At 41.5% G+C, this 25,720-nt stretch overlaps 1 protein-coding gene across 1 annotated transcript; it reads left to right on the forward strand.

The window, feature by feature from the left end:
- The first annotated feature begins 1,214 nt into the window (after positions 1-1,214).
- On the forward strand, positions 1,215-25,189 carry LOC142994680 (nidogen-1-like). The gene is made up of 20 exons (XM_076145494.1): positions 1,215-1,507; positions 10,863-11,156; positions 11,349-11,575; positions 12,027-12,610; positions 12,726-12,866; positions 13,061-13,312; positions 13,824-14,024; positions 14,131-14,364; positions 15,528-15,665; positions 16,049-16,174; positions 16,671-16,811; positions 17,587-17,715; positions 18,712-18,912; positions 19,420-19,592; positions 20,491-20,617; positions 21,111-21,282; positions 21,396-21,553; positions 21,669-21,792; positions 22,186-22,298; positions 23,608-25,189. The coding sequence occupies exons 1-20, from the start codon at positions 1,298-1,300 to the stop codon at positions 23,724-23,726; spliced, it is 3,864 nt and encodes a 1,287-aa protein (XP_076001609.1). The 5' UTR covers positions 1,215-1,297; the 3' UTR covers positions 23,727-25,189.
- The last annotated feature ends 531 nt before the right edge of the window (positions 25,190-25,720 follow it).

A 25,720-nucleotide genomic window follows, 5' to 3' on the forward strand; every position in this document is an offset into this window, starting at 1 on the left:
CACATTGAATATAATGACTTATAGATAGACAGATGCCTGCCTGTGTGTGTTCATTTAATTATGGGGTAAAACTTTGAATTAATGTAAGTAAAAGAAAAAAAAGGAGACATAAAATGGAGAAAATATGAAATAAAAGGCAATAATTAAATCCAAATAAAACATTGACTAAATAAAACACAATATAATATAGTAAAACAACACTTTAATAAGGCAACCTGCAGTTACACTTACTCAAGTATTATAATCCCCCTCCCCCAAATAAATGCATAAAAAGACTGTGGAAGGTCAAAGCTTTCATGGTTTATACAGGTTTATGTAAATGTGTTATGACAAGCCATAAATAAAGTGAGGGTCCACATGAGACTTTAGTTCTGACCCGGCAGCAGCTGTTGAACCCACTGAACCCACTCATCTACAGTGAACGCACACACGCACGCACACACACACACACACACACACACACACACACACACACACACACACACACACACACACACACACACACACGGCGACTCTGTGTAGATGTGCGCCGACATGAAACACGGGAAGTTGTAATTTAGTTTAGTTAAGTCTTGGAGGGTAGAATGTAAATATGAGAGGAGGCGAAGAAATCCGATCACCCAGTAGAGGGCGCAAAAGTCTCGCTGTAGATTATCCTGAATCTGCATAATGATTGCTGATTGAGCTGTCAAACGTTATGTCCTTTGATTTCATTCGGGCCTAGTCATTTTCACAAGTCCCATCGTTTTTGTCTTTCAATCTTGCTCCCGGAAACCCACCTTCCCCCATCACACAACTAATTCATTAATCTTCGTAAAGTCACGCATTCTTGCAAAAACGGAAAATAATGGAACACGCGCAACCAGTATTGGGTAATATTACACAAAGTGTTCTTTCGCAAACAACAAGACTTCCGGTGTCTTTTACGAGAATAAAGGCATTGTTTCCATAAATATACAGAACAGGAAAAAGGTATTTTTTAAACAAACACCAAACATTGAGCAATAACGGTATACATACATAAAAACATGAAATTAGTCTATAACTGTAATACACTCGAGAAAGTCATGGTAATTCGTAAATATGTTACATATATGCCTTTATTGTGAAATTAGAAAGCGGAAGTAGTATTGCTAATCAGGTTTCCCCGGGATCTTTACTACCAGCATCCATCCAGTCATTCATTCACACTCTCCTCTCAATCCGCATCTGCTACTCGGGCTGCCCTCACCTCTCTCCCCACTCTCCTGACTTGGAATTCCCGCTGTGTGTGTGGCCGTTCGGAGCAGGAGCATAAATGAGTCCCGGGTCCCGGAGTTGGAGCTGGTCCTGCTGGCTGACCCTGACTGTGTTCACGGCGGCAATGAGCTGCCTGGAGTTGGAGAATCTGTTCAAGTTCGGAGAAGAAGCCGGGGACCAGCAGCTGCAGCCCGGAACCAACTCTACCGAGGAGCTGGAGCTCAGAGGACCCCTGCTGTTCTTCAAAGGCTCCTACGACAAACTTTATGTGAGTTCGATCAGCAGTTTATGGTGCTAGGTTTAATTAAAAGTCACAGTCAAATACTGTGCTGAAGAAAAAGAAGGAAATTAACAAAAAATTAATTTGCCAACACAAAAAAGATTCTTCACCTTCATCACTTCAAACTTAATACAATTAAATAAACTGAACAAATAAATGCAAACACCGAAAGGTTGTGATTAATGAATACAAATCATCCAAAATCAATGACATGATTGAAATCACATACCTGCAATGAGTTCGTGTCTGAGCTGCGGGGATCGATTGATGCTGTCTCCAGTTTGTTTAGGAAGCTATTCGGTCAAATATCCAAAGTTATCTAAAAAGCCCGATACAAACTTTATCTTAACTACTTAAAGTCCCTCACTTTGATTGATTAGTCGCGAAAGAGAGAAATCAAAGTATAAGCTTGATAAGTGTAAAAAGAAAAGCAAGCAATCGACACGTTTTCTATTTGTACTTGAGAACCAACAACTAGGAGATGAGACATTTCTTCATCTTAAACTCTGGAATAAAAAGTCATTTTCAAATTAAAAAAAACAAAAAAACCCTGCAACATTTGTCCTTGTTTCTACTAAATATTTATTTATATAAGCTAAATATAACTCTCTTTAAAGGAAAGAATAAACACAAGTTTGAGAGAAAAAAAACATCTATAATAAATCTATAAATTGAATTAATTTGTTTATGAATACTAGAACGTATTTCCTTGACTCTGGAGGACTTAAGAAAACCAAAAGATCGATTACATCACAGGTTCTGCCCCGCCCAGCAAAAGAAAATTGAAACACTTTTCAGAGAAAAAAAAAGTTCCATATTTGATTGTTGTGATTCTTTTTGCCCATCAATTCAGTAAACAACACATGAGATGTACAGATTTACATAAACCAACCATTTGTTGTTCTGTCTAGTTGGGAAATTTTTGATGTGCAGCTTTGTAGTGCCAAATTCAATGAGAATGCAATGAACTTTCAAGTTGCTTAAATGTCTTGATCTTATGTCAGTCTACAAAGGTTGTAAAGTCTCTCTGCTTGCTCACATTTTAAGTTTTTCTGCAATATTGTTTTCATTTGAGCAAAGTTTACAATGGTTTGAATAGGCACTAACCCTCTCAGTCACCCTGCTGGTCCCTCAGTGCAGCGGCGGCTTTGCTTTGGATCCTTATCAATCCAAGATCTTACTCCCGTGCAGGTTGTTTGTCACTCAGAGTGTGTAATCGGTGGCTTCATTGGAATTGTTTTCAAACTCCTAAGAATTGATGTGTATGCCGAGTATAGCTGAGGCTGGTCTTGGGGGGTTTGTGTGTTCTGACTGGATGCGATCTCAGTCAACAGTGCTGAATGACTTCACTTAATGCAGAAAGAAAAAAGTGAGGATTCCCTTTATCTGCTGATTACGTAGAGAGGTTGGAATGTGAGTCAATTAAAAGCCATGACAGATAAGCCTTTCATCAGTGAAGACACACACACACACACACACACACACACACACACACACACACACACACACACACACATACACACACACACAACAAAGAATGCATTCCAGAAGTCATGTGACAGCTGAATTTCCGAATTGGAGTAGCTTCAATTGGGGGGTGTATTTACCAAACCCAGCACCAATCACCACCAATTAGCTTGCAAATCTTTTCAGGGTGTTTGCTTACCCTGGTGATTTAAACGAGCCCAGACGCAGTTTAAGTAATCTGAATGAAGGATCTGCTGCTGCTCACTTTGAAGACGCCGCAGCTTCCAAGTTAAGCGGGATCAAGGTGAACTGTGAAATGCCTGGACATGAAAAGAAAACCAACCTACTGAGTTTGTAAAATGCAGAAGTTGTTGTGGTTGAAGTAGAAGAGTTTTCAGTGTTGCTCAGGTCAGTTGTTTACAGTCTGGTTTGTACTCAAAACTCTTTGCTGGGTGCTGGGCCTGATTAGACTTGGACACTCATTCTGTCAGATCATGATCAGGTTCGGATTCACAACATTTTGTGTCGGATGAGTAGAACTCGTACAGCAAACTGAGGTTACAGATTTTGGTCGGGTTCAAAACTTCAGACCTGCATCAAGATCTAGTTGCAGAGTGCAGACCACACAGGAAATGGTCAGCTGTCATTGGTTCACTCTGAAATGACTGGATTGCAGCTAATTGTTTTCTTCTGTGGTGCATTGAGGAAATGGGATGAGTCAATCACAGCATCTGTAACAGTGGAAACATACTAACTGAAAATTCCACCATAACTGACATGTGTTACATGTAAAGGGGATGCACTGGACCGCTTTATAGCAAATATTCAACTCAAAGGTTGTAGCTAATGCAAACTTAACTTTGTCATAAGACATTTTCAGATTCATAAAAACTTTCAGATCGGGACTCACGTCTCGTACAAACCTGTTTCAACTATTTTGAAGGCAAAGAAGTCAAACTATTGAAGAGCAAATGTTGTGGGCTTTGCCTCGCCCCACACCCTTTACCGTCTACGCCATTTGTTTTCAATCCCCCACCACCATCACCACACACCCCCAGTTAAAACAACAAAGATCAAAGCACACAGCTCACTCAGTATTTCATTGAGCTCAAGGAAGTTGTGGAGACAATATGAAGATATATTCTATTTCCGGACCTCCCAAAGTACTGTTTCGTTTTGAACAACCAAGTCCAGTTTTGTATTTTAGAAGACAGCTGTTAAACACTCTCTGTGTCTCATGTTCACACACAGGACAGGAAACAGGTATGTGCACATTTACAGTTGTTTTCCCCCACTAATGATGTGGGTGGTAACAACAGCATGATCCTGGTACCCTGAGGATGAACAGTTTCCCCTTGATCAAAACATTTATCAAATGTCCATGAAACAATAATGGTCTGCAGAAGATGAACTCAGTGTGAAAGCGCCACTAGCAGGAGGAGTTGATAAAAGTAATGGGAATGATAAAAGATCAGTGCTGTTGCCTCCATCACGTACATAATGGATGCTCAGGCCCATAATTATGTGGGTGAATGCTGAGTGTGAAACATCTCGTGTTTGTTTGGCACTAGTGCAAAGAGAAGGAACAAGATGCCTTTTCAAATTGATCTCCATTACTCAGCTACAGCATGGTCAGCATTTGCATCAGAATATACAGTAAACATCTAAAGGAAGAGGAAACTGTTTCGGCTAGAGATTTTGTCATAGTTAAAGGTCATGACACCTGCACACAGGTACACACACACACACACACACACACACACACAGGTATGTGCCCACAGTAGGGTGTGTGTGTGTGTAATGTAATCACTGGGTTTTGTTTGTAAGTCACAGCAATAACTCAAATGCAAATTGCTGCAAATAAACAGAAAGCATTGATTTTAAATTTCTCTTTAACATTTACTAACAGGCAGGGATGTACGACTGGGAATGTTGAGGAATGTTCAAAAAACATTCCACAGGTTAATAGGTGACAGGTGACGCAATCATGACTGGATATTAAGAGAGCATCCATGAACGGCTCGGTCCTTTACAGACAAGGCTGGTTCAAGGTTTACCAATCTGTGTTGAGCAAATGTGCCAACAGTTTAAGTGTCCATGATATTATTGCAGGATTTAGAGAATGTTGAGAAATCCCTTTGTGTTAAGGCCAAAGCTGTAAACCACTACTGATTGGTCCTGCTACAATTTTGTGTTGCAATAAAATCCAACATGCTTCTGTGATAGATATCACCACATGGGCTCGGGAACTTTGGAGACTTTGGAAAACCGCTGTCAATAAACACAGTTTGCAGAGTCTAGTACACAAAGAGGAAGCCATATATCAACATCAGCCCCTCTCTGGGCTGGAATGCATCTGAAATGAGCCGATGCACAGAGGAAACATGCATTGTGGTCTGATGGGTCGTCTTTTCTGATTGTTTTTGGGACTAATGAACGCTGTGTTCTCAGGACCAAAGAGGGAAAAGACAATCCCATGTGTTGCCAACGCAAAGTTCAAAAGCCAGCGTCTGTCACGGTGTTAGCGCCCATGGTGTGGATAACTTCCACATCTGTAAACACTCCGTTAACGCTGAGTACACAACATATGCTGCCATCTTGATCACTTTCAAATCACTGCTTTCTGTCTGTTTTATACACTGTCTCCATTTTTGTGGAACTGTGGATATTACAACAGTTAAGTTTTACCGACAAAAAAAAAGTATCAGTGTGAAGTTCCTTCACTTTGGATGATCTCAGGTGGTGAAAGACATGTCCCAAACTACTTTGTACAATCTCCTTCCTCAGTTCCAGCTGCTGCAGTGTTCCGGTTGTACACTGGATCCTCAGCGGGGAACTGAGCGTCCATACAGAATATCATTACAGTTGCCACATCTGGAACATATAGCTTTAGACATGTGTCTGCCAAAACCAGATGCTAGTATCCTGTGTGCTTCCTTCTGCTGCTGTTCTCACACTGATAATGATGATGTCAGGCGTCAGACATGTGTGATGTAACCAGAAACATAGTGTGTGATATTTAGAGGATGAACTGGCAAACTTATCACTGAGAAGTCCATCAGTGCTCCAGTTCCCTTCAGTCCAGGATCTCCGGGACAAAGCAGTAAATATAGTATTACATGTTTCTACAACAGCTATAATTACTACAAACATAGAGCAGAGGTTCAATGCATAGACGAAAGAACCTGTGAAATACTGTTATTTACCCCTGAAAGCGTTTCATTTTGTCCAATGTAGCGGCATTCATTCTGGCGTAGCAATCTGCCTTATTCTGGCTCCTGCTTCAGCATGCAGAGTTTTTCTGGACATTCTTTCTTGAAAGTCTTTCTTATTATTTGTGTTGTAAGCAGAATTTCTTTCAAGGAAATTACACTTTTAGGACTTTGAAATGATTTGATGAAGGATTCCTGCTGTTGAAGGACTCAACAGGCTTTTAAGTCAAGTAATTTAAGAATATGAGCTGGGGAACTAAGTTCAGTATGTATTTGCTCTTAAATCCAGGAAGTGCATTTAGTATAAACGTTTGGTCAGTCGTGGTTCCATCCTGCACCTGTAGCTGACAGTAAACAGCTTGGATTAGCTTGCATGCTTGACAGCGAACAGTGCTTTAACAAAGCTTATACCTGACCCAAAGACCAGCCCCTGCCCTCCCCCTGTTGGGAATGTAGTTAGCTATTAGCACTGGTCAAGCACACAAAAGGTTCCCTGTCTGCCCTGAGACTGAGCTTGAGTGGCTAGAGATCTGCAGGCATCTTCTCTAAAGGGAAATACCTGGTGGGAGAGCCGGCCGTTTGAACACATGCTTTTGTTATTCATGCAGAGGAAGTCTCTATGGGGATGAAGTACCCCCCCCACAAATCTATCTCCTCTCAAACCCTTCAGGCTTTACAAAAGCATTGGAGCAGAAAAGCAAGCAGCGTTTCCTTTCCTCTTCCGCTCATATTTCTCCCCTGATCACGTCCCTTGTGAGACAGCATCCTTCTACGCTCACAGGTCTATCTCATCATTTTAGGTTTTAAGTCAGTAAGCTTTGCTACTTGGAAGTTCAGAAGCTTCTTCAGTTGGTGCAAACATTCAGCCCTCAGTAATCTGATCCATGGTTTCCAACATAAAGATTTACAAGTTTCTTTTTGAATAGTTGCCAAGTAGCTAAAGGTTAGTAAGTCTACCAGGAATAAATTATTAACCCCCTTCACCAACTGTTGTCAGGTTAAGACTTAAAATAAAGAGTGCATGTCTACAGGAAACCTGATATTGGTATTGTAGGGAGGTTCACTTTCTTTCACAAGGTCTCTTGCGATACATTTTACAATTTCAAGTGTAGAAAGTGTGTGTACATTGTGACAATACCAGCAGTAGGAAAGTGTTCTGTCACCCCAGATCACGTAAAAACTATGAAATGAATAGCTTCATAAATTGTAATACTACTGATGTTAAACATAAAGTCTATGCTCAAAAGCCCATGTGGTGCGGCGTGTGCAGGCTAAACTAACAAAGTCGTAAAATTTTGTTTTGCAGAACTTAAAGAAGCTGTGTTCCATAAAAAGAGGATCATGCTATCGTCCGTCAGTACTTCAGAGCAAATCAGCCGTCTACACTAAGATTTATTGTTATAGAATATGTTCGAACCTCCCCAAGAGGAGGAGATACTAGTGCTGAATTGAAAGGATATTGGATGTAAACATACTTTACAAACTCCCTCTAAGTGTTTTTGTAGATTAGAAATGTTTAGTCATATTTCAAAATAATACATCAATGTGCTTCTTTTTTGTTGATGTTCAAGGTTATTGCTGTTATTCTGATACTGACTATCAGGTTGTTTAGGGGTCCAAGCACCCACATTAGTCCTGGAACCAGTATAAACAGCTACAGCTACACTGGACAAAGGATTTGTTCTCCTTCTGGAGGAACACTGTGCACCCACTCATATTAAAATGTCCACACACTCCGTACACTGTACACTTTATTTATGTTCTTTTGTCTATAGTTTTGAAAATATAGAATATATGAAGACAAGGTCCCATATACTCACACTTTACTCGCACTTATAGTTTCCTATAACGCATCATCAAAGTATATCTAATCTAACAATCCCTCCCCTAGCCAAACTTAGTTTGTACCGTTTCCCATATATGTGATTAAATGTGTTGAGATTACAAAGACACTGACACACAGACACACCACCACCAACACCCCCACCTTCCTGTGATGAGAGGCTTTTTAAGATAAGATTAAAAAACTTTTATTTATCCTGAGGAAAAATGCTGATTGAAATCACTTTCTGCTATAAACATGGTTACCTTCCCCTTCAGATGGACTGCCTCAAATAAAGCATATCGCAGATTTAATACAGGACAATGTTTTTGCAGTTTAAGCTCCAGTATGAATCCCTGCAGAACAGCATATGGACTCTGTCATTGTTTAGTTGACAGCAGAGAACATATGGTGAGATCATTCGGAGGAGTCTGGCCTGTAAGATATACAGTTTATGTCTCACGCTGCTGATGCATTCAAGGACTGAGCCAAACTTCTCGACTGGTTCATACTGGAAGGAAGATAACATTTCTTATGTCCTATAGCCACAGCAGCTGCTACACTTTGGATTATTTTCGCAGCCAGCCAGATATTTAGATTAGAAGATTCCATATGAAAGTTACCTACCACCCCTATGAAGAAAGAGACTAAAAGATCTGTACATGATACCCTGTGTCTGTAAAGCCCTTAGAGACATTGTATGTGATATTGGGCTATAGAAATAAACTTGACTTGACTTTGTGGCCATTAATCGCTTCACCCAAAGTACACCATACTTATAATTGCAGGTGGTGGTGGTCACCAACCGTATCCTCTGTAACCTTAGTTTTCCCAGAATATCCATTGCTGCAAAGGCCTGCCAAGAAGCTGTGTGTACCTTAAGTATAAAACCATTGTATTCTGCCCCTGCTCCCAGACATTAAACGGGCTGAGCAGATAAGGTAATGACAGAGGTGTGAACAAGCCTCCTGGTCATTCACACATTCACATTCATGAGCTCAGATCCATGTCACTTGATTTTCCCACAAGCCAGAGGGCAGCAGCTTGAGAAAACTCCACAAGAATCTCTGCCAGAGGGCATGAAGACAAAAATCCAATTTAGAAAATGATGGCCTAGAAAAGTTAATACCCAATAGTACATTTAATACATTCCACTCTGACATTCCTTCCTGATGCCTTCCCTTTGTCTGTTCACCATTTTGCTGTTTTATTGCTCTGGTAAAATGATAGGACAACTCTCAGAATGAGGGTTTACAATGTCTTTTTATTGGTTGAGTCAAAGTAAAATGGTCGCTTCAATATTCAATCACTGTCACTTCGCCCTCATTTAATTCACATTAAACAAATTGATGAACGGGAAATGTTGAGGCACAAAGTGAATCTGAATGATGTCTAAAGCTAATATTTTGCTTTTAAGTGCTTTGAAGCACCTAAACGATGAAGGAAAGCAGTCTAGTTGTTTTGACTCAGTCATTTGCTATCACCTTGTATGTCATGGTCACAGTTCCAGGCTAAAGTTCATGGTGTTCAGAGCTCATAAGCAACAGTGGCATTTGTTCTCATTCAGTATAAGAGGGATTAGAGATGAAAAAGATCCTTTTCTTCTGTGGGTATGAGAGGTTATTGTATAGGATTCCTGTGGGTTGACAAAGCGAGCAGTGCTCCTGAGGGAGGCTGAGCTGTAGGAGAGTCAAGGATTTGAACATTGGTGGTCATTATTGTGCTGTTACCTACATTCTGAGCTCTATGGTCCAATTTGACTTTGAAAAACATGAAGTTTTTTTTTTTCAAAAGCTCATGAAACCCAGTGCCAGATTGAATGTGTCAGTAAGGGATAGTAGCATCATGCAACCCAATTCCCTCATTCATAAGCATTTGTTACTGGCCTCATTTAGCATTTTCCTTAAGATAAGATCCTGTTTCAGCCTGAAGGTATAATTTATCAGTCTTAAATCTGGGTGAAGTCTGAAATTGTATTTTACTCACATGCGATCAATACATTTGATAGGCCTATTCAGATGATTAGTGAGATCATTTAAATTGCAAATTTTGACCCCACCACACACATTCAGCATGTTTACAAACACACAGTATTTGTTCTTACTGCAATTAAATGCAAATATGTTATCTTCAGAGTACACATGACACGTTTATTACTGTGTAAGCCGGCTCCTCCCATTGAATCAGATATAACATACTATAATCAAGATTTTTAAATGCATGAATAAATCTATTTACAACTCCATAATCTAGGTCTGTTAATAAGCCTACTTTGATGAAAAGGAAAATATGCCCAGAAGTCTGTTCAAGTATCTGCAAAAAGAATGGAGAACCGAAAAACTTTGCAAGACCCTCGTTTGGCACAGTTATTATTAAGATGTTTGCTTGTTTTCAGAGAGCTTGTTTTTGTCTCACACGATCTGGCAACACTGACAGAGAGAGGCAGAAGAGGGAGGGACACATTGAAGAGAGAAAGACAAAGAGCATTAGACATTCACTATCTCTCTCCATCTCTTTGTCTCTCGTTATCACCATTAAGTGCCAACAACAGCTTTGCACTACAAAGAATAAAGTTGCTGCAGCAACTGCTCTAATGTGTTTGTTGCTTGTTGTAAAACATCTCACACCTTCCTGCTAAATAGTGTTATAGAACATTGTGTACACTGACGGTATGGAGACTTTTCCACCAGACTGCAGATCGCACAAGATCAAAACAGATGTAAACAACTGCATTCGCTTTGAGCACCACAGGTCACTTACCTACAAAACTCATATCTTTTTCACCAGAGAAATGGCATGGTAGGCTTCTTCATTACCAAACTTTCTGTATCTTCTGTTCCAGATAAATACCAATGGTTTTGTGGCTTTTGCCCAACCACCAGAAGAACTGGAGTATCTGGGGACCATGCCTGCCAGTTTCCAAATGATTGCAGCCCTCCAAGGAGACTTGGACAACAGTGATGGACAGGGAAAGGTCCACTTCCGACAAGACAGCAGCACATATGTTCTGGATCGTGCTGCACAGCATATCAAGCAATCTTTTCCCAGCGACATCGGAGAGGAACCCACCAATGTGATCATCATCACTTGGGAAAACATGGCTGCCTTTGGTGCCGCTGAACGAGGAGACAGTCAGGTGAGGCACCATGGTTTGAATTTGTTGGGATTTTGTTGATTGTTTTTGCACACACTACTCTCCTTGGTGCTGAGAGTTGAATGAGAGATACATTTATTATAATGAACATTTTAACTCCAATTGTAAATATCTCAGGATGCAAGCTTCCCAAGAACTAGACATTCTCTGTAGCCTCTCCTTTGTGTTTTTCAGAGAAACACTTTCCAGCTAGTTATCGTTCCCATGGTGTCTGTGGCCTATGTCATCCTCTTATACCCCAGAAATGGCCTGCAGTACCATTTCACAACAGTAGGGGGTGAGAGGAAGGTCCTATTGGCTGGCTTCAATGAAGGCGAAGTGCCAGGATGGTTTGGCTGGACAAAGCCAGGAACATACCACAGCATCACCAATGAAGAGACCCCAGTCAGCAATCTAACGGAGTAAGAATATGATGTTTGGCTCAGTCTTTGAGCTCATTCACAATCACAAATGAATCATATTTACTTACTTACTGTTTCCAGTATAAATGAAATAGATTCCATATATCTATAAATGGCATGCAGGCCGTAGGTTCCCCACCCCTGGTATAGAGGGATGGGATATGGAGTCTTGTTTGGTCAACATTTTTAATTTCTTGGCCTTCCGTGTTTGGACAAATTGCCCAAATGACTGTTACAGAATTATTCTACTCAATGAAACAATGTTAATAATGAACCTAATTGTATCCAACCAGAAGACAGAGATCAGTTGACCTACACACCGTATTGCCAAAGGTCCCTTTAAAATCTCTTTGATTATGTAGAGCTTAACTGTAATGTAGAGTTAACAGTTCTCTGAAAAGTTGAAATAATTTCCCTGAGACTGACTTCCTTTTCCTGTATGTTAAATCAGAAAGACAAACTCAGGACAGAGAGGAGTGTGGGTGTACGAAATTGGGGCCACACCATTCTTTCTAGGCATCATACCAGGCATGGCCACTGATGAGGAAGATGTGGATGATGTGGATGTAACCAATGTGACAATACCTGGAGTGGTGCCTGAAGAGGAGCAGTTTACAACTGCCAATCCCACTGTTGAATATGAAGATGAAACTGCCACACCAACATACTACGATCATACAACTGAAGAGCCGGAATATGAAGAAATTGATGAATATGAACCAGAGTACACGGATCCTGAGACCGTCACCCCAAGATACAGGGCTCCGACTGGGTACCCTGACAGAGCTACACCAACTCACCCAGAGTCAGCTGAGCCAAGCTACACTGTCCTTAATCCAAGATACCCCATCCCATCTACTGATGAAACACCTGTTAAGCATTGGTACCCTGACTCAAGGTACCCTGATCCTGATCCTGTCAAACAACGATACAACAACCCTGGACCTGCCCGGCCTGCCATCCTGCCACCCCATTCTCGGCCGCATCATCCTCAGATAGTTGTGGTAGATGAAGATGAAGATTTCGATGTCAATGGTAAAAAAACAACAACATCATTTCCAGAGTTATCTGTTAAGAGCCTTAGTCAAATTATTAATTGTTTTCCGACTGGATCTGAGGTAATAAGTTTGTCTTGTGGTTCATTTTGTAGTATTTGCATACAACTTGGAGACGTGTGCCAACAACAGACAGAAATGCTCCACTTTTGCTGATTGTCGGGATTACAGCAGTGGATACTGCTGCCATTGTAGGCCTGGTTTCTATGGTAATGGAAGGGACTGCGTGGCAGAAGGTGAGATGCATTTTTGTATATTACATATTCCATTAAGGACAATAGCACCCAGTAAAGATCAGTGAACCCATGCCAAACGCCAAGGACTAATTATGTTTGTGGATCAGTGGCATAAGTAACGTTTGATGACACCGATCCTTGAAATGGAATAAATAACTTCCCCCATAATTATTGAACCTGTGTTTGTTTCACAGGCAAACCACAGAGAATGAATGGAAAGGTGAATGGTCGAGTATTTGTAGGTGACTCTACTTCACCTTTGGAGCTCAGTAATAACGACTTGCACTCGTACGTGGTAGCGAACGATGGACGGGCCTACGTGGCCATTAGCCACATCGATGAGAGTCTGGGCCCCTCCATGCGGCCCCTCTCCTCCCTAGGAGGAATCATCGGCTGGGCCTTCGCCCTGGAGCAGCCTGGCTATGAGAATGGCTTCAGTCTTATTGGTAAGGGTGGTTTGTTGTATTTTCTTTTTTCTACAACTCTATTCATTGTACTTCCTGTGTGGAAAGAATATTCAAGTGTTTGCAGTGCAGACATTCCTCTTTGTTTTAGCATGATTGACCTCAATGCCAGCAGGGAAATGATCCAACAGGGGATTTAGTCCAGATTTTCAGTGGGCTCTGCTGGCTAAAAGACTGGTTTGGGACCTGGAAATGTTGTTCCAAGTCATTTCTTACAGCTGTACAAAGTTCCCTGCAGTTGTTGCTCTTTGATGTCAATTTGTTGCATTTGTTTGATGGGTGGGATGGCAGCTGGACAGTGAAACACATTAGGGGTGAAGGAGGGGTCATCAAGACACTTTTCAAATTTCTCCTGTACACGTCAACACAGTCCTAACTCATGCACAATTCCTCCACATCTTTGTCATCTGTCTTGCTGAAGATCCGAAAGGTAATAAAAGGAACTACATGGAGTAAAAAGATGATTCACTTTCTCCAAAACACGCTTGTGCAGGGGGACTGTTTACCCGGCAGGCTGAGGTGATCTTCCAGCCAGGAAATGAGCGGCTAAGCATCAAGCAGGAGTTTAAAGGAATTGATGAGCATGACCACTTGGTAGTGAGCACCGAGCTGGAGGGACGGATACCAGCCATCCAGCCAGAATCTTCAGTCCACATCAACCCATACAAAGAGATCTACCAGTACAGCAGCAACTGTAAGGGCGGCACATTACATATCTAACACACAACAACACTGCACACACATTATTTGCCAAATTACCAAGTCAAATATTGATATATCTATCTTCTTCTTCTTCCCAGTGATCACTTCCTCCTCCAACCGAGATTACACCATCAGCTCACCCGATGGCAGCGTCCAGACCCGGAGTTACCACTGGCGTCAGACCATCACCTTCAACAGCTGCCCCCATAATGAGGCCATCAGGACAGCACCTTCCACCCAGCAGCTCAGTGTGGACCAGATCTTTGTCTTGTTTGATGCAACCAACAAACTGATCCGCTACGCCACAAGCAACAAGATCGGCTCTGTGCATAGTAAGTGCTGAGATTTATGAAGACAGGGATTTTAATGTTCTTAGTATTATTATATAGGTTGATTAATATTTATTTCATATTATATATCACTTTGGTGTGGAATATAATACTCACCTGGGTGGTTGCACACTAAACAATGAAGGTGTAAAACAACAAGTTTGAGTCACTAAAGGCTTAAGTGTGTGTTGCGTGTACGCTTGCACATTAGGACAGAGGAGGTTGTTTTGCTCCAGGTACCACAATCTCCAAGTAATACTCCCAAATACTCCCATGTCTCCAAGCCAGCAGTCAGGACCAGGCAGAGTTGTGTATTATTACCTAAAGGAATGCACTGAAACACACCTCCAACATTTTAGTGCACCAACAGTGTTAGCAGTTTAACATCAGATGAAGATAAACAGTAATCCTAGCCCATTTGTATTTCCTCAGCTGCAGTCAGATTGGCTGTGAGTCTGCTGGTCGGGGGTGAAGGTTAGCAGCCGAGGTTAACGAGATACCAAGCTTCAGTCTGTAGCAGCAGAGGGCGGTGTTAAAGGAAATGGGGGGGAGGGGGGAGGGGGGAGAGGGCACCAGGCGGATTAAAAAAAGGGGGTGAAAGGTAAATGTGAATGTGGGGGCAGTTGGTGGGACGCTCAGAGGCCACGTTAGACAAACAAACTGGACTCAGCTGGAGTTTGTTTGCAAAAAGTGGAACATCTGGCTCGTGTTTCCTGTGAGGAACTTCTTCACACAGCTGTCTGATGGGAAAGTGCAAAAATCAAACTATGCTTATTTACCGGGTAACACACTCAGTTCATGGCGTGAAATTTATTAGAACTTGAACAAATATGAAAATGAATTGAGCACGCTTGCATTGATTTGGGAACATGATTGAAATCTATATTTTAGCAAACCCAAGCATTTTGCTAATAGGCATTAATTTAGGGCAATAAATAAATTATTCATACGTCAGGTATATTATGTAATGTTATCTTTAGAAATGAGAACATGCTTACCTGTAAACTATGCTCTTCCATGGCTGACGTGAAAATGTAATCCTCTGTTTCACAAATGTGATTCACTTGCAAATGGTTATTGTGAGCGTGAAAAGGCAACTTTGCACCACTCCGTTAGCCATATGATGACGTTCACAAATCTCCTTTGCCTCTCGTGTCTCCCAACAGGCAGCCTACCAGAGCAGAATCCTTGTTTCACAGGCAGACACGGCTGTGACATTAATGCTGTGTGCAGACCAGGAGAAGGCCCCCAGTTCATCTGTGAATGCGTCACTGGTTTCAGTGGAGATGGACACTATTGCCATGGTAACACACTCATCTAAACAGAAAGAAATGACTATATAATTCTATATTTTTATACATTTATTTTTTTAACATAAGCCCAAACCCATTCCATATTGCTGAATCAGCATATTTTCAGCTACAGTATGCTGTATATTCACGCTGGTTGCATATTTCTGCTGTATTTGTTACTGTACAGCAGTTCCATGAATGCGTCCCCTGTCCAAGTAATCCCACTATTTCCTCCTCTCTCCCCTTTGTTCCCTTCTTGAATATAAATGCAATAGAGTGATGAAATGACAGTTGGACGCCTGTGCCAACAAATACCAAAGAGAGGATTTATGACATGGTGATTGGATTGCATTATATGGTACAGATCTAATGATAACCGGATGTGTGATTGACAGACATTGACGAGTGCAGGGACACTCACCAGTGTGGCTCTTCCGGCATCTGCAGCAACCTCCCAGGAACCTTCCGCTGTGAGTGTGTGGCCGGATTTGCGCTCGCCAATGATGGGAGGACCTGTGTTGGTATGTGTGTGTGTTCACAGCATGTGTGGTTGCTGAGTGTGCGATTTATGTCTCTGTGTGATCTGTGATCGTTTTGTGTCCTCTGTTGCACATACAGATGTTTGAAAAGCCGCCAACAGGGACAAACAATAAGAGTTTTATACCACTGTGTGTGGGAGGCATACCAGTGTCGTTTTTGGTGTCACAGTCATCCGGTTTATGTTTCCTGGGAAAATGTGAGAATGTAACACTCCACATTATCGTCATTATGAAAATATGTGGTTGGTGGAGTTCACAAAGCATCTTACAAAACACTAACAGATACAAATTATATAGGGATACATTTCTTGAAACAAATTAAGAGAAATTTGAGAGAAAGCAAAATAGCAGAAAACAGCAGAAGATCAACTCTTTCATGAAACTTCCTGTTGCATGGTGTTTATACAGCTTTACACTGCTGATGCGGTTGAACTCTGGCTGTTTCATTGGCAATCCTAACGTTTCCTTCTTCCTCCAGAGGAGAACCGTCCTGTCGATCACTGTCAGAGAGCAAGCCATGACTGTGACCCGCACAGAGCTCGCTGCAGCTACACTGGAGGATCTACCTACATGTGCTCCTGCCTGCCAGGGTTTGAGGGTGACGGCCGGGTTTGCCAGGGTGAGGTTCACTAAGAGTTTACTCTGTCTTTATCAGCTATGTGTGTTACTTTCCTGTTAATGTGAAGGATTTAGTCTGTCTGCACTCAGCAGACCTTGACTTCAGATAATTTGACGACTGCCTTTCAGTGTTTTGTCTGATGTCAGCACAAACCATCTGCAACCAAGTAACTCTAATTTTCCTGCTCCCTGTTAAAGGCCACATTGTGTCACAAATGGTTTGGTATGTGCTTGAAGCAGCTGAACACTGATGACCGCTACAGTGTTTTTCTTTGTATGTAGTTTGTAAGAATGTGAAGGGAGTGTTATCTGTTATCAAGGGAACCTTTTACATTTACTATATTTAGAGAAAAAAGTTGATATGTTAGGAAAATAAAGTTTGAATGTTTTGAGGAGCAGCCTATTCAGCTTCTTGTGTCTGACTTCATAAATGAGCACTGTGGGCCCCGGGGTCAGGAAATGCTTCCAACTGGACAGGAAATGTAGAGTTCTGCCTTACAGCTGCACCTCTCATAGCTCACATCAACACAGCCTTATTCTGTTCACTGTGAACCAAAAGCAGCAGGGACAGACCATCCTGTCCTTCAGGTCCCTGTTCAACAGAGCAACAAATTCCGATCTGATTGATTAAATAATGACCTTATGTTAGGGCTGTTTATCATAGTACACACACTGATGGTTTAATTGAAAACAATGTCACTCTCCAGTCAATGTTTGCATAGTTAGTTCCCTCATGTTGGTGGATCAGTTGTTGATGTTTTTCTCCTTGTGTTCAGATGTAGATGAGTGTCAGCAGGGTGCATGCCACAGAAACGCCTTCTGCTCCAACACGGAGGGCTCCTACAGCTGCCAGTGCCACCCTGGTCACCATGGTGACGGCTTCCACTGCAGCCCTACATCCACAGGTAGTTAACATGGCTTGCAGAACTGTTGACATCAGAGATGTTGGTTGGAAAGTTTGCAGCTATTTTATATCTCTGCTCACAGTGAACCAAAGGTGGATTTGTAAAGATTGCAAAATTAAATTAAATTAAAATGTATGTTTTCCTGTAAAATGGTTGAAGGCTGTGTAAAGCTTTAAAGTTGTTGTTTGTTTTTTGGCTTCTTCCCTCGCAGTGTTTCCAGGTGTCAGGAGCTAATGACAGCTCTGCTCCTCTCAGCTAAAGTTTTGTCATATTTTCAGGCTTTTTTTACGACCTTCCACACATCAAAAAGGCATCATTTAGTGTCGCTTGTCAAAACATGTCACATCGTCTCTACCATAAGCAGCACTCTCTGTCCGTCTGACACTTTGATCCTCTTCCCGTCAGAGGGGATTCTTGCTTTTTGTGCATTTTGTTTATAACCAGGCTGATTGTATGGGGTAGACATGGTGCTGTGAGGAGACAGCTATATATTAGACGGTATTGTTATGGCTGGTTTGTGGGTTGCCACACAGATAGTCTTGAGGATAAGTGTGTTAGAGGAGAGGCTCTTCCAGATGTCACTTTGGCCCCTATGTGTTCCTGTCGAGATGAAGAGACCAGTACAGAGCCTCACACTCTAATCTCTCTCTGTCTCCAAAGCCTTCAGACATGTTTATCTATAGCGGCCACACAGCAGCTATACATACAGTAGCTGTCACATTTTATGACTTCTAATAAATAACAAGCAGAATATTTTTTTAAATGATATCTTATGACTGTTTATCTTTGTAACTTGTGTTTCTAAACTGACATGAATTAGTGAATGACTTGGCAATTTAAAATGAAAAGACCACGCCAGCTTTTGCTAGTTTTTTAATAGTCCGCTAAATGATTGATCAGGAATCAACACGTACAATTATTTGATATGAGACTGCGGGCTTTACCGTAAACTTAAGTTTTCTGTCATCTAAATTTATCTTTTCTTTGTGTTTTCAGAGCCTGAGAAGACCCAGTGTGAGCGTCACAGGGAGAAGGTCAACAGCTTCTTCTCATTCTTGAAGTATGTGCCACAATGTGATGAGCATGGGGCGTATAATCCCACGCAGTGTCATAGCAGCATTGGACAGTGCTGGTGCGTGGATGCCAATGGCCTGGAGATCCCCAACACCCGCACAGGACCTGGCAGCAGACCTCTGTGTGAGTACCAAGTACCGGGTTTGAACACTATGTAAATCTGAAATACATCTGGTCACATTATTTAATACTTGCAGTTTTAGATTATTTTATGTGACTCTGTTTTTCAATGATCAAATTCCACTTAAGATTTTTTAAACAGAGTTGCTATGTGAGGAAAATCATGGATTTTCAAAATGTGTTTTTAAGGCCTCGAAATGTTTTTGGGAATATATCTAGGAAGTAAATGTTTAATGATAATGGTAAGCTTGAAACTAAGAAGATAAGACAATTTAGATGTTTATGTTTGTTTGAAATACGCTATCATATCCAGACACTGAAAGTTTGCCAGTCTTGTGATTACTGGTATTACAGTTTTTTAGGCTAAAGGGAGATGGACTTATGGACTTGCTCCAATCATTGTCCCAATGGCAGTAAAATACACTTTCCAGGGTCTAGTCCTGGTTATCTGCTGAAAAATATTGTTTAAGACAAAACCACCCATGAACACTTTCTCCTCTTCCTCCACAGGTATCGACCACACAGTTACTCCGGCCCCCGTGGGTCCCACACCACGGCCCGATGTCAGTCCCTTGGCCCCAGGGACGCACCTGCTCTTCGCCCAGAGTGGCAAGATTGAACATGTTCCACTGGATGGATACAACATAAGGAAGGAGGAGTCCAAGCCTTTGCTGCACATCCCTGTAAGGATCCATTCACAACACAGACTTCAGGCACTGAAGTTTCTGAAGTAAACTACTTTACCTAGAACTCTCTGGGGATGGAACAGCTTTGAACATGGTTCCTACAGTAAAGCTCTTGCATTCAAGTACTGTAAAGATTATGGAAATGAAAGCAAATGAGGTCTACACTGTGACACACACATTTCCTCAAAACACACTACATGTTTCATTTTTTATTTTTTTGATGTAACACTATGTTTGAGTTGATGAGTTTTTCCACAGTCCCTGTAAATGTAAGATTTTTTAAAATATGGTCAGACAGCTTTGGTGTTATTAAGTCTATTAAGCACATCTGTAGTCTGTGTGTTAAACACTTCATGCATACAGTGTCTCTGTAGCGGACGCACAGAGATTAAGGAGAACTTTCAATCACTGAAAATGTTCTTTACTTTAATCCAATCTTAATTTTAAACTTGAACCACACATACAAAGTCCAACATCTGAATGAGCTGACCAGACAAATGCCCTGAAGAAGATGAAATGGAGGATTTTTCTTCTCATTGGTATAGATACACAAAAGAACACACAGTGTCACACTTGTCTCATGTAATGAATGGAGAACTACTTCACAGCAGCAATGGTTCAACCGAAACAAACCAATGATTGTGCTTTAGCAGATTTCAAAATTCTTTTCCTCTGCCAAACATGCAACTGAATTTCTCCAAGGTTTTAAACCCCAGATTCATCTGGCATATAGCAGGGATCATGTACTGTAGTTCTGTATCTACATACTGACCTTTCTCTCACTTCAGACAATTGACTCCTTGAAAGCCTCTGACCTGTTGTGGCTTTCCCCCAATGAATAAGCGTCACTGAGCTCAGGCGCGTCATGATGAGATTCTCTTGTCTTTCTTTTCAGGACCGAGTGGTTATTGCTGTGGCCTATGATTGTCTAGACAAGATGGTTTACTGGACAGACATCACTGGCCCGGCTATCAGCAAGGCCAGCCTGAGCGGAGGGGACATCATCCCAGTAGTCACTCAAGGTACACAACAGTCCTCAACACAACTAAACAGGAAGTCCTTATCACGGTGAAAGGAGAATGTGTAAATCTGTGCTCACACTGTTTTGAAAAATCAAATAAAGTCCATTTATCTGAGTGACTAGAGAATCAGGCTGTGCAACGAAGCCCAGATGTGTGTCTTCTCCTTAGCCACATCCTCCAGCTGTTCCTGGTGAATCCCAAAAACATTCCCATCTTGGATAGGAAATTAGGCCTCTTTAACATGGATTGTCATATTGAGATGCAATCACAGGACCTTGCGATATCTACATGCATCTTCTATATCTGGCTGCTGTCTCAGTGTGATCGGCTCCTGGAAGTATCCCACTTTGTGAATGTACAATATGTTAATTGTACATGTAAATAGGCCTGATTCTGATCGTCTCCTTCAAATGCTGACGTCACTTAAGTCTAAGATGAGAAAAGAGTCACATTGTTAGTGTCTGAACTGCAACTGGATTAAATCTGTCCTCAGAGCTGGAGAGCCCAGAAGGCATCGCCATCGACCATGTGGCCCGCCTCATGTTCTGGACTGACTCCATGCGTGACACAGTAGAGGTCGCCAAGCTGGATGGTAGCCAACGCCGCGTGCTCTTCGACACTGACCTGATCAACCCTCGACCCATCGTCACCAACCCAGCATACGGGTAAGTGCATTCATTGTAAAAACTTCTTTTTGGTTGAAATGTGAAGTTTCAGATTACAATGTGATTTCTTGTATTTGAGTATATCCCTAAATGCTTTTGTCCTTATGCTTCAGGCGCTTGTACTGGGCAGACTGGAACAGAGACGGGCCTAAAATTGAAATGTCAAACATGGATGGAACAGAGAGGACCATCTTGGTGAAAGATGACCTCGGGCTTCCTAATGGCTTGACCTTTGACCTGGACAGCCAGCAGTTGTGTTGGGCCGATGCAGGTAGGATATCACTGACAGAAAACTGATCTTTCACTCTAATTCTAATGGAAAATGACATCCTCAGTTTTCACATCGTCTGAAAATGGAATCATATGGAATGGATCTTGTCTTTTAGGTACTCGTAAAGTGGAGTGTGTGGATGCTCATGGCAGGCAGAGGAGGCAGATCATTGAAGGCGTCCAGTACCCCTTCTCTCTGGTTTCCTTTGGAAGAAACCTCTACTACACTGACTGGAGAAGGTATTAACTTAGAGATCATTGTTGATTTGTTCAGCAGCACTAATAGTTTATTTCGCCTGTTCACACCTTCAGTCTATAACATTAAAAATACAACATGACAGACTTACATCATCTGCTGTAATGAATCTCTTTTCATTGCCTGCACTCTCAAATAATTTGTGTCATCAGCTCGAGAGTACATTAAGACAAATTCAGTTAGCTTGAGAGACTGAGTTTGTGTTTAAATAAACGGCTTTGCACAGCCATAAATGGTGCTCGTTTGTATACTGTTGTTTAGGTGAAACCTTCATGAATGGGTTTTAAGTGTGTTTAATGGCTGTGGGACTCATGACGTGGATCAAACAGTTTGGGTTTTGTGGTAAATGTTTGGATGGTTTTGTTTGTCTTTTGCAGGGAGGCCGTGGTTTCTGTGGAACATTACTCTGGGAAGGAGACACAGGAGTTCCTGCCACAGAAACGCTCTCGACTGTACGGCATCACCACAACGCCAACCCAGTGCAAGCAAGGTACATATTTGTGTCCGTACAACGGAACCCCTTCCCTTTAGTGACACTAGCTGCTGGGTATTTACCAGGTTATGATGAAATGAGGAAAGAAATGTGACAGATGGTGATTACAGTAATCAACAAACCCTTTTTTCATTGGAAGTCTCCATTGGGTTGGAGTCACAGATTCTATGGCTCCATTTATGACCCCCCAGCATGCACTGGGCCATTTTGGAGAGTGTATGAAGCGACTGAGATATGAATGAACCCCTTTAAGTATCAGGCCTCCCTTATATGGTGGGTTGTGCTGCTGCCCAATCCAGATCGTGCTCAGAGTTGCACTGCTGGTCCTTTGCATTGAAAGCAGTCAGTAAAGGGTGTTAAGCATCTGGACAGGAGGCCTCTTAAAGACGCCTTGGCCAGACCCCAAACATCCTGAGTAACATATCCCATCAGGCCTGGGAACTCCTCAGTATCCCACAGGAAGAGCTGGAAGACAAGACTGAGGGGACAGGTGCAGGAGTCTTTGCTTCTTCCTGACCTGGACCTTTGTGTCTCCATTGTGTGTATTGTTCAACTTTATGCTGCTGTTTCCTTGCAAAGTCACCCCACACAATTTCTGCTGGTGAGAAGAAGTAGTTGATTATAGTCTTCATTCTTCTGATGTGTTCATATGTTTGTTGGCACTCATTTTCATTTAGTCTTTGTGTAAATGCAGTGGGAGGACAGATGCGCTGACTGTGGTAATTGATTCCAGACCAAGGATGACAGAACCGTGGGAAATACTGGGTGAAATAACCTCAGGAAAGCCAGCTGGGTGTACGGAGACTCTCTGCTGACTCCGACCTAAACTATACAACATTCAGTGATGAGGAAGAGCTGTATTGCATGTGTTCCACCTGCTGGCATCTCACTAGTACTGCTCACCAAAGGCTTTCCTCAACTTCCAACACTGCAGTCACTGTGATGCTTTCTGTTTCACCTTTGGCGATGAACAGTTTTAATTTGCAGTCCGTATTGTGTAGATATTCTTAGAGGATTTGCTTAGAGTGATTGGAGGTTTTGATTTGATATATGGCAAATACCAGGGAGGCAGTGGCTCAGTGGGTAGTGCTTCCGCTTTGGAACTGGAGGGTCGCTGGTTCGAGCCCCTGCCTAGGTGCCCCTGAGCAAGGCACCGAACCCTCAATTGCTCCCCCTCTGCGAAGGGTGATAATGTAATGTAAGTCGCTTTGGATAAAAGCGTCTGCCAAATGATCGTAATGTTATGTAATAACAAGCTGAACCTGCTGCTGTTATGTTCACATTCTTCTCTTTTATTCCCTGTTAGCCTATAACTACTGCTCCAACAATGGCGGCTGCTCTCACCTCTGTCTGCCTCGGCTTGGCGGATTCACCTGCCGCTGCCCAGATGCTGCAGAAGGGCACTGTGTGGAGAGGAACCTGTAAAGCAGGAATAGACACAAGGTCTGCTAAAGAGCCACCAGGGAGCCAGCGGAGGACCCATAACACTGCTGTTGATGGGAAAAACAAAACACACTCACTGCAGTTTTGTTCTACTTTTCTTACTTGAATTGAAAGAGTCCATGATGATGTAAGAGTCGAGTCTGGAAAACTGTTAAACCTCACTGTATAGATGATACCAAAATTCCATGCGTGTCAGCAAGCAAATAAGCATTCCTTCACCTCCTTATTTGGAAGCATTAGCTGTTCATGAAGCATTTGTTTGTAATCTGACTCCTGCATCATATTCTCTATTTGAAGAGTTCAGTTTCAAGATGACAAATGATTAACAAAGTTCTGAATTTACTTAAACTGAATTAAGGGATTGTTTTTACTGACTTGATTTTTGCATCTGAAAAGACACTAAATGATGAACTTCAGCTTGTCTTTTTATAATATACTGTATCTCAAAAGTAGAATGGTGCTCCTCGTTGATTCCTACAATTGTGGTGTTTGGTTTCAAGAAGCAGATTGCAGATAGACAGAAACAAGGAGAAAGACAAGGTCCCAAAGTTCCCAAGGACTTTGCTTGTTTACGTAAGCTTTAGGAGCCATGAAGACTTCATCAACACACTATGCAATGTTTATAGTTTGAAGGGTTGTGCAAAGATTTCTTGACCTCTTGACAAGATATGTAATCCTAAACAAGAGTCATTAAGATCACCAAAAAGGCATTGACAAGTCCTTGAATTCTTCATCTAAATTAAAAGCTATTTCAACATAAATCAGGCAATTATACTTCAGTGAAATGTATATATTATATGAGAAGAACAGGAATTCACACAAAGTATCAGAGCTTGTTGAAACAGCAGCATATAACAGCAAAATATATTTTTGGACTTTACCGCAAAACATTTCTCATTCTCCATGCAAAGGTCTCGCTGAAATGCTCAGGATGTTTTCACAACCCGCAAATGGCCTTTGTAATTTTGTCTCTCAGACTTTCTGAGTAAACTGGTGTCTTCAAACCAGTTACTGTCAGTTAAATAGAGCCATCGTCTCACCTGTACACAAAATATCAAGTTTAAAGGACAAGCGATAAATGAAATCTTTAGTTGGTGAAGTAACACTTTACCACACTGAGATTCTCCATATTTGTTGCCATTATATAGTAAATAATGAAAAATAGATTGTTAGATTTTTTTCATATGTAAGTAAATATTTTGGAAATGAACTCTTCAGTTGGACCGCCATTATTTTATGTGCCATTATAACACAACAATGGATTTGGAGGGTGGCCGAAGAGCAAAAAGCTTTGGGAAGGGTTAAATCACTCTTTGAGACTTACCAAAATAATTTTATGTTGTTTGTGTTTTCAGATGTGATGCCTTTTTTTTATTTGAATTTGTAAATAACTATCTCAAATACAAACATTATTCTCTGAGCCGCATTTTCACCGATGCTGATAATGAGTATTTTGAACATGAAGATAAGGATGTCACGTGTTTGACATGGCGCCTGGCCCGGCTTCTTCTAAAAGCTTCTGCCAGTAGGCTTCAAACGACAATGTTTCCGAACAATGTTTGTTTAAAAGTTTTGAAATTGTGATTTGTGATGATTACGTTGAAGGTGTGCGCTCTTCATAGGGCTTTTGTGTCCGAGTTATGAAGTTTCACAAAATGATTATTTAGTTTCACAAACAGAGGTAACCATGTGTGTATTCATCTTGTCGACATTTCCAATTTCTGCTTTGAGGATAATGTTTATATTATTGATATAAACCACTGTTTCATAAATAAAATGTAGAGAAAAGGGTCATTTTTGTGAAATGCCCATAATCCTCAAAAACTAACAGAGATTAAGATGGCAATCAAACATGTGAAAGAAAAAGAAAATATAGAAATATGAATAAAATCCCCTAATTTCTATTGCGAGAAATGCTTAATAGTGTTCAGGAAATGTCCTGCTAACAGGAAAGCCATCCATGTTCTGTAAACTGG

Source organism: Genypterus blacodes, unplaced genomic scaffold (genome assembly GCF_046128005.1).
Source record: "Genypterus blacodes isolate CSIRO-AG114 ecotype Tasmania unplaced genomic scaffold, CSIRO-AGI_Gbla_v1 ptg000030l_1, whole genome shotgun sequence".
In the NCBI taxonomy this organism is placed as follows: Eukaryota; Metazoa; Chordata; class Actinopteri; order Ophidiiformes; family Ophidiidae; genus Genypterus; species Genypterus blacodes.

Coding starts and splice junctions, on each gene's coding strand:
- LOC142994680 (XM_076145494.1), top strand. CDS start 1,298: ATGAGTCCCGGGTCCCGGAGTTGGAGCTGGTCCTGCTGGCTGACCCTG. Junction 18,913..19,419: donor ACCTGGCAGCAGACCTCTGT/GTGAGTACCAAG, acceptor CTTCCTCCACAG/GTATCGACCACACAGTTACT. Junction 21,283..21,395: donor GTCACCAACCCAGCATACGG/GTAAGTGCATTC, acceptor CTTATGCTTCAG/GCGCTTGTACTGGGCAGACT.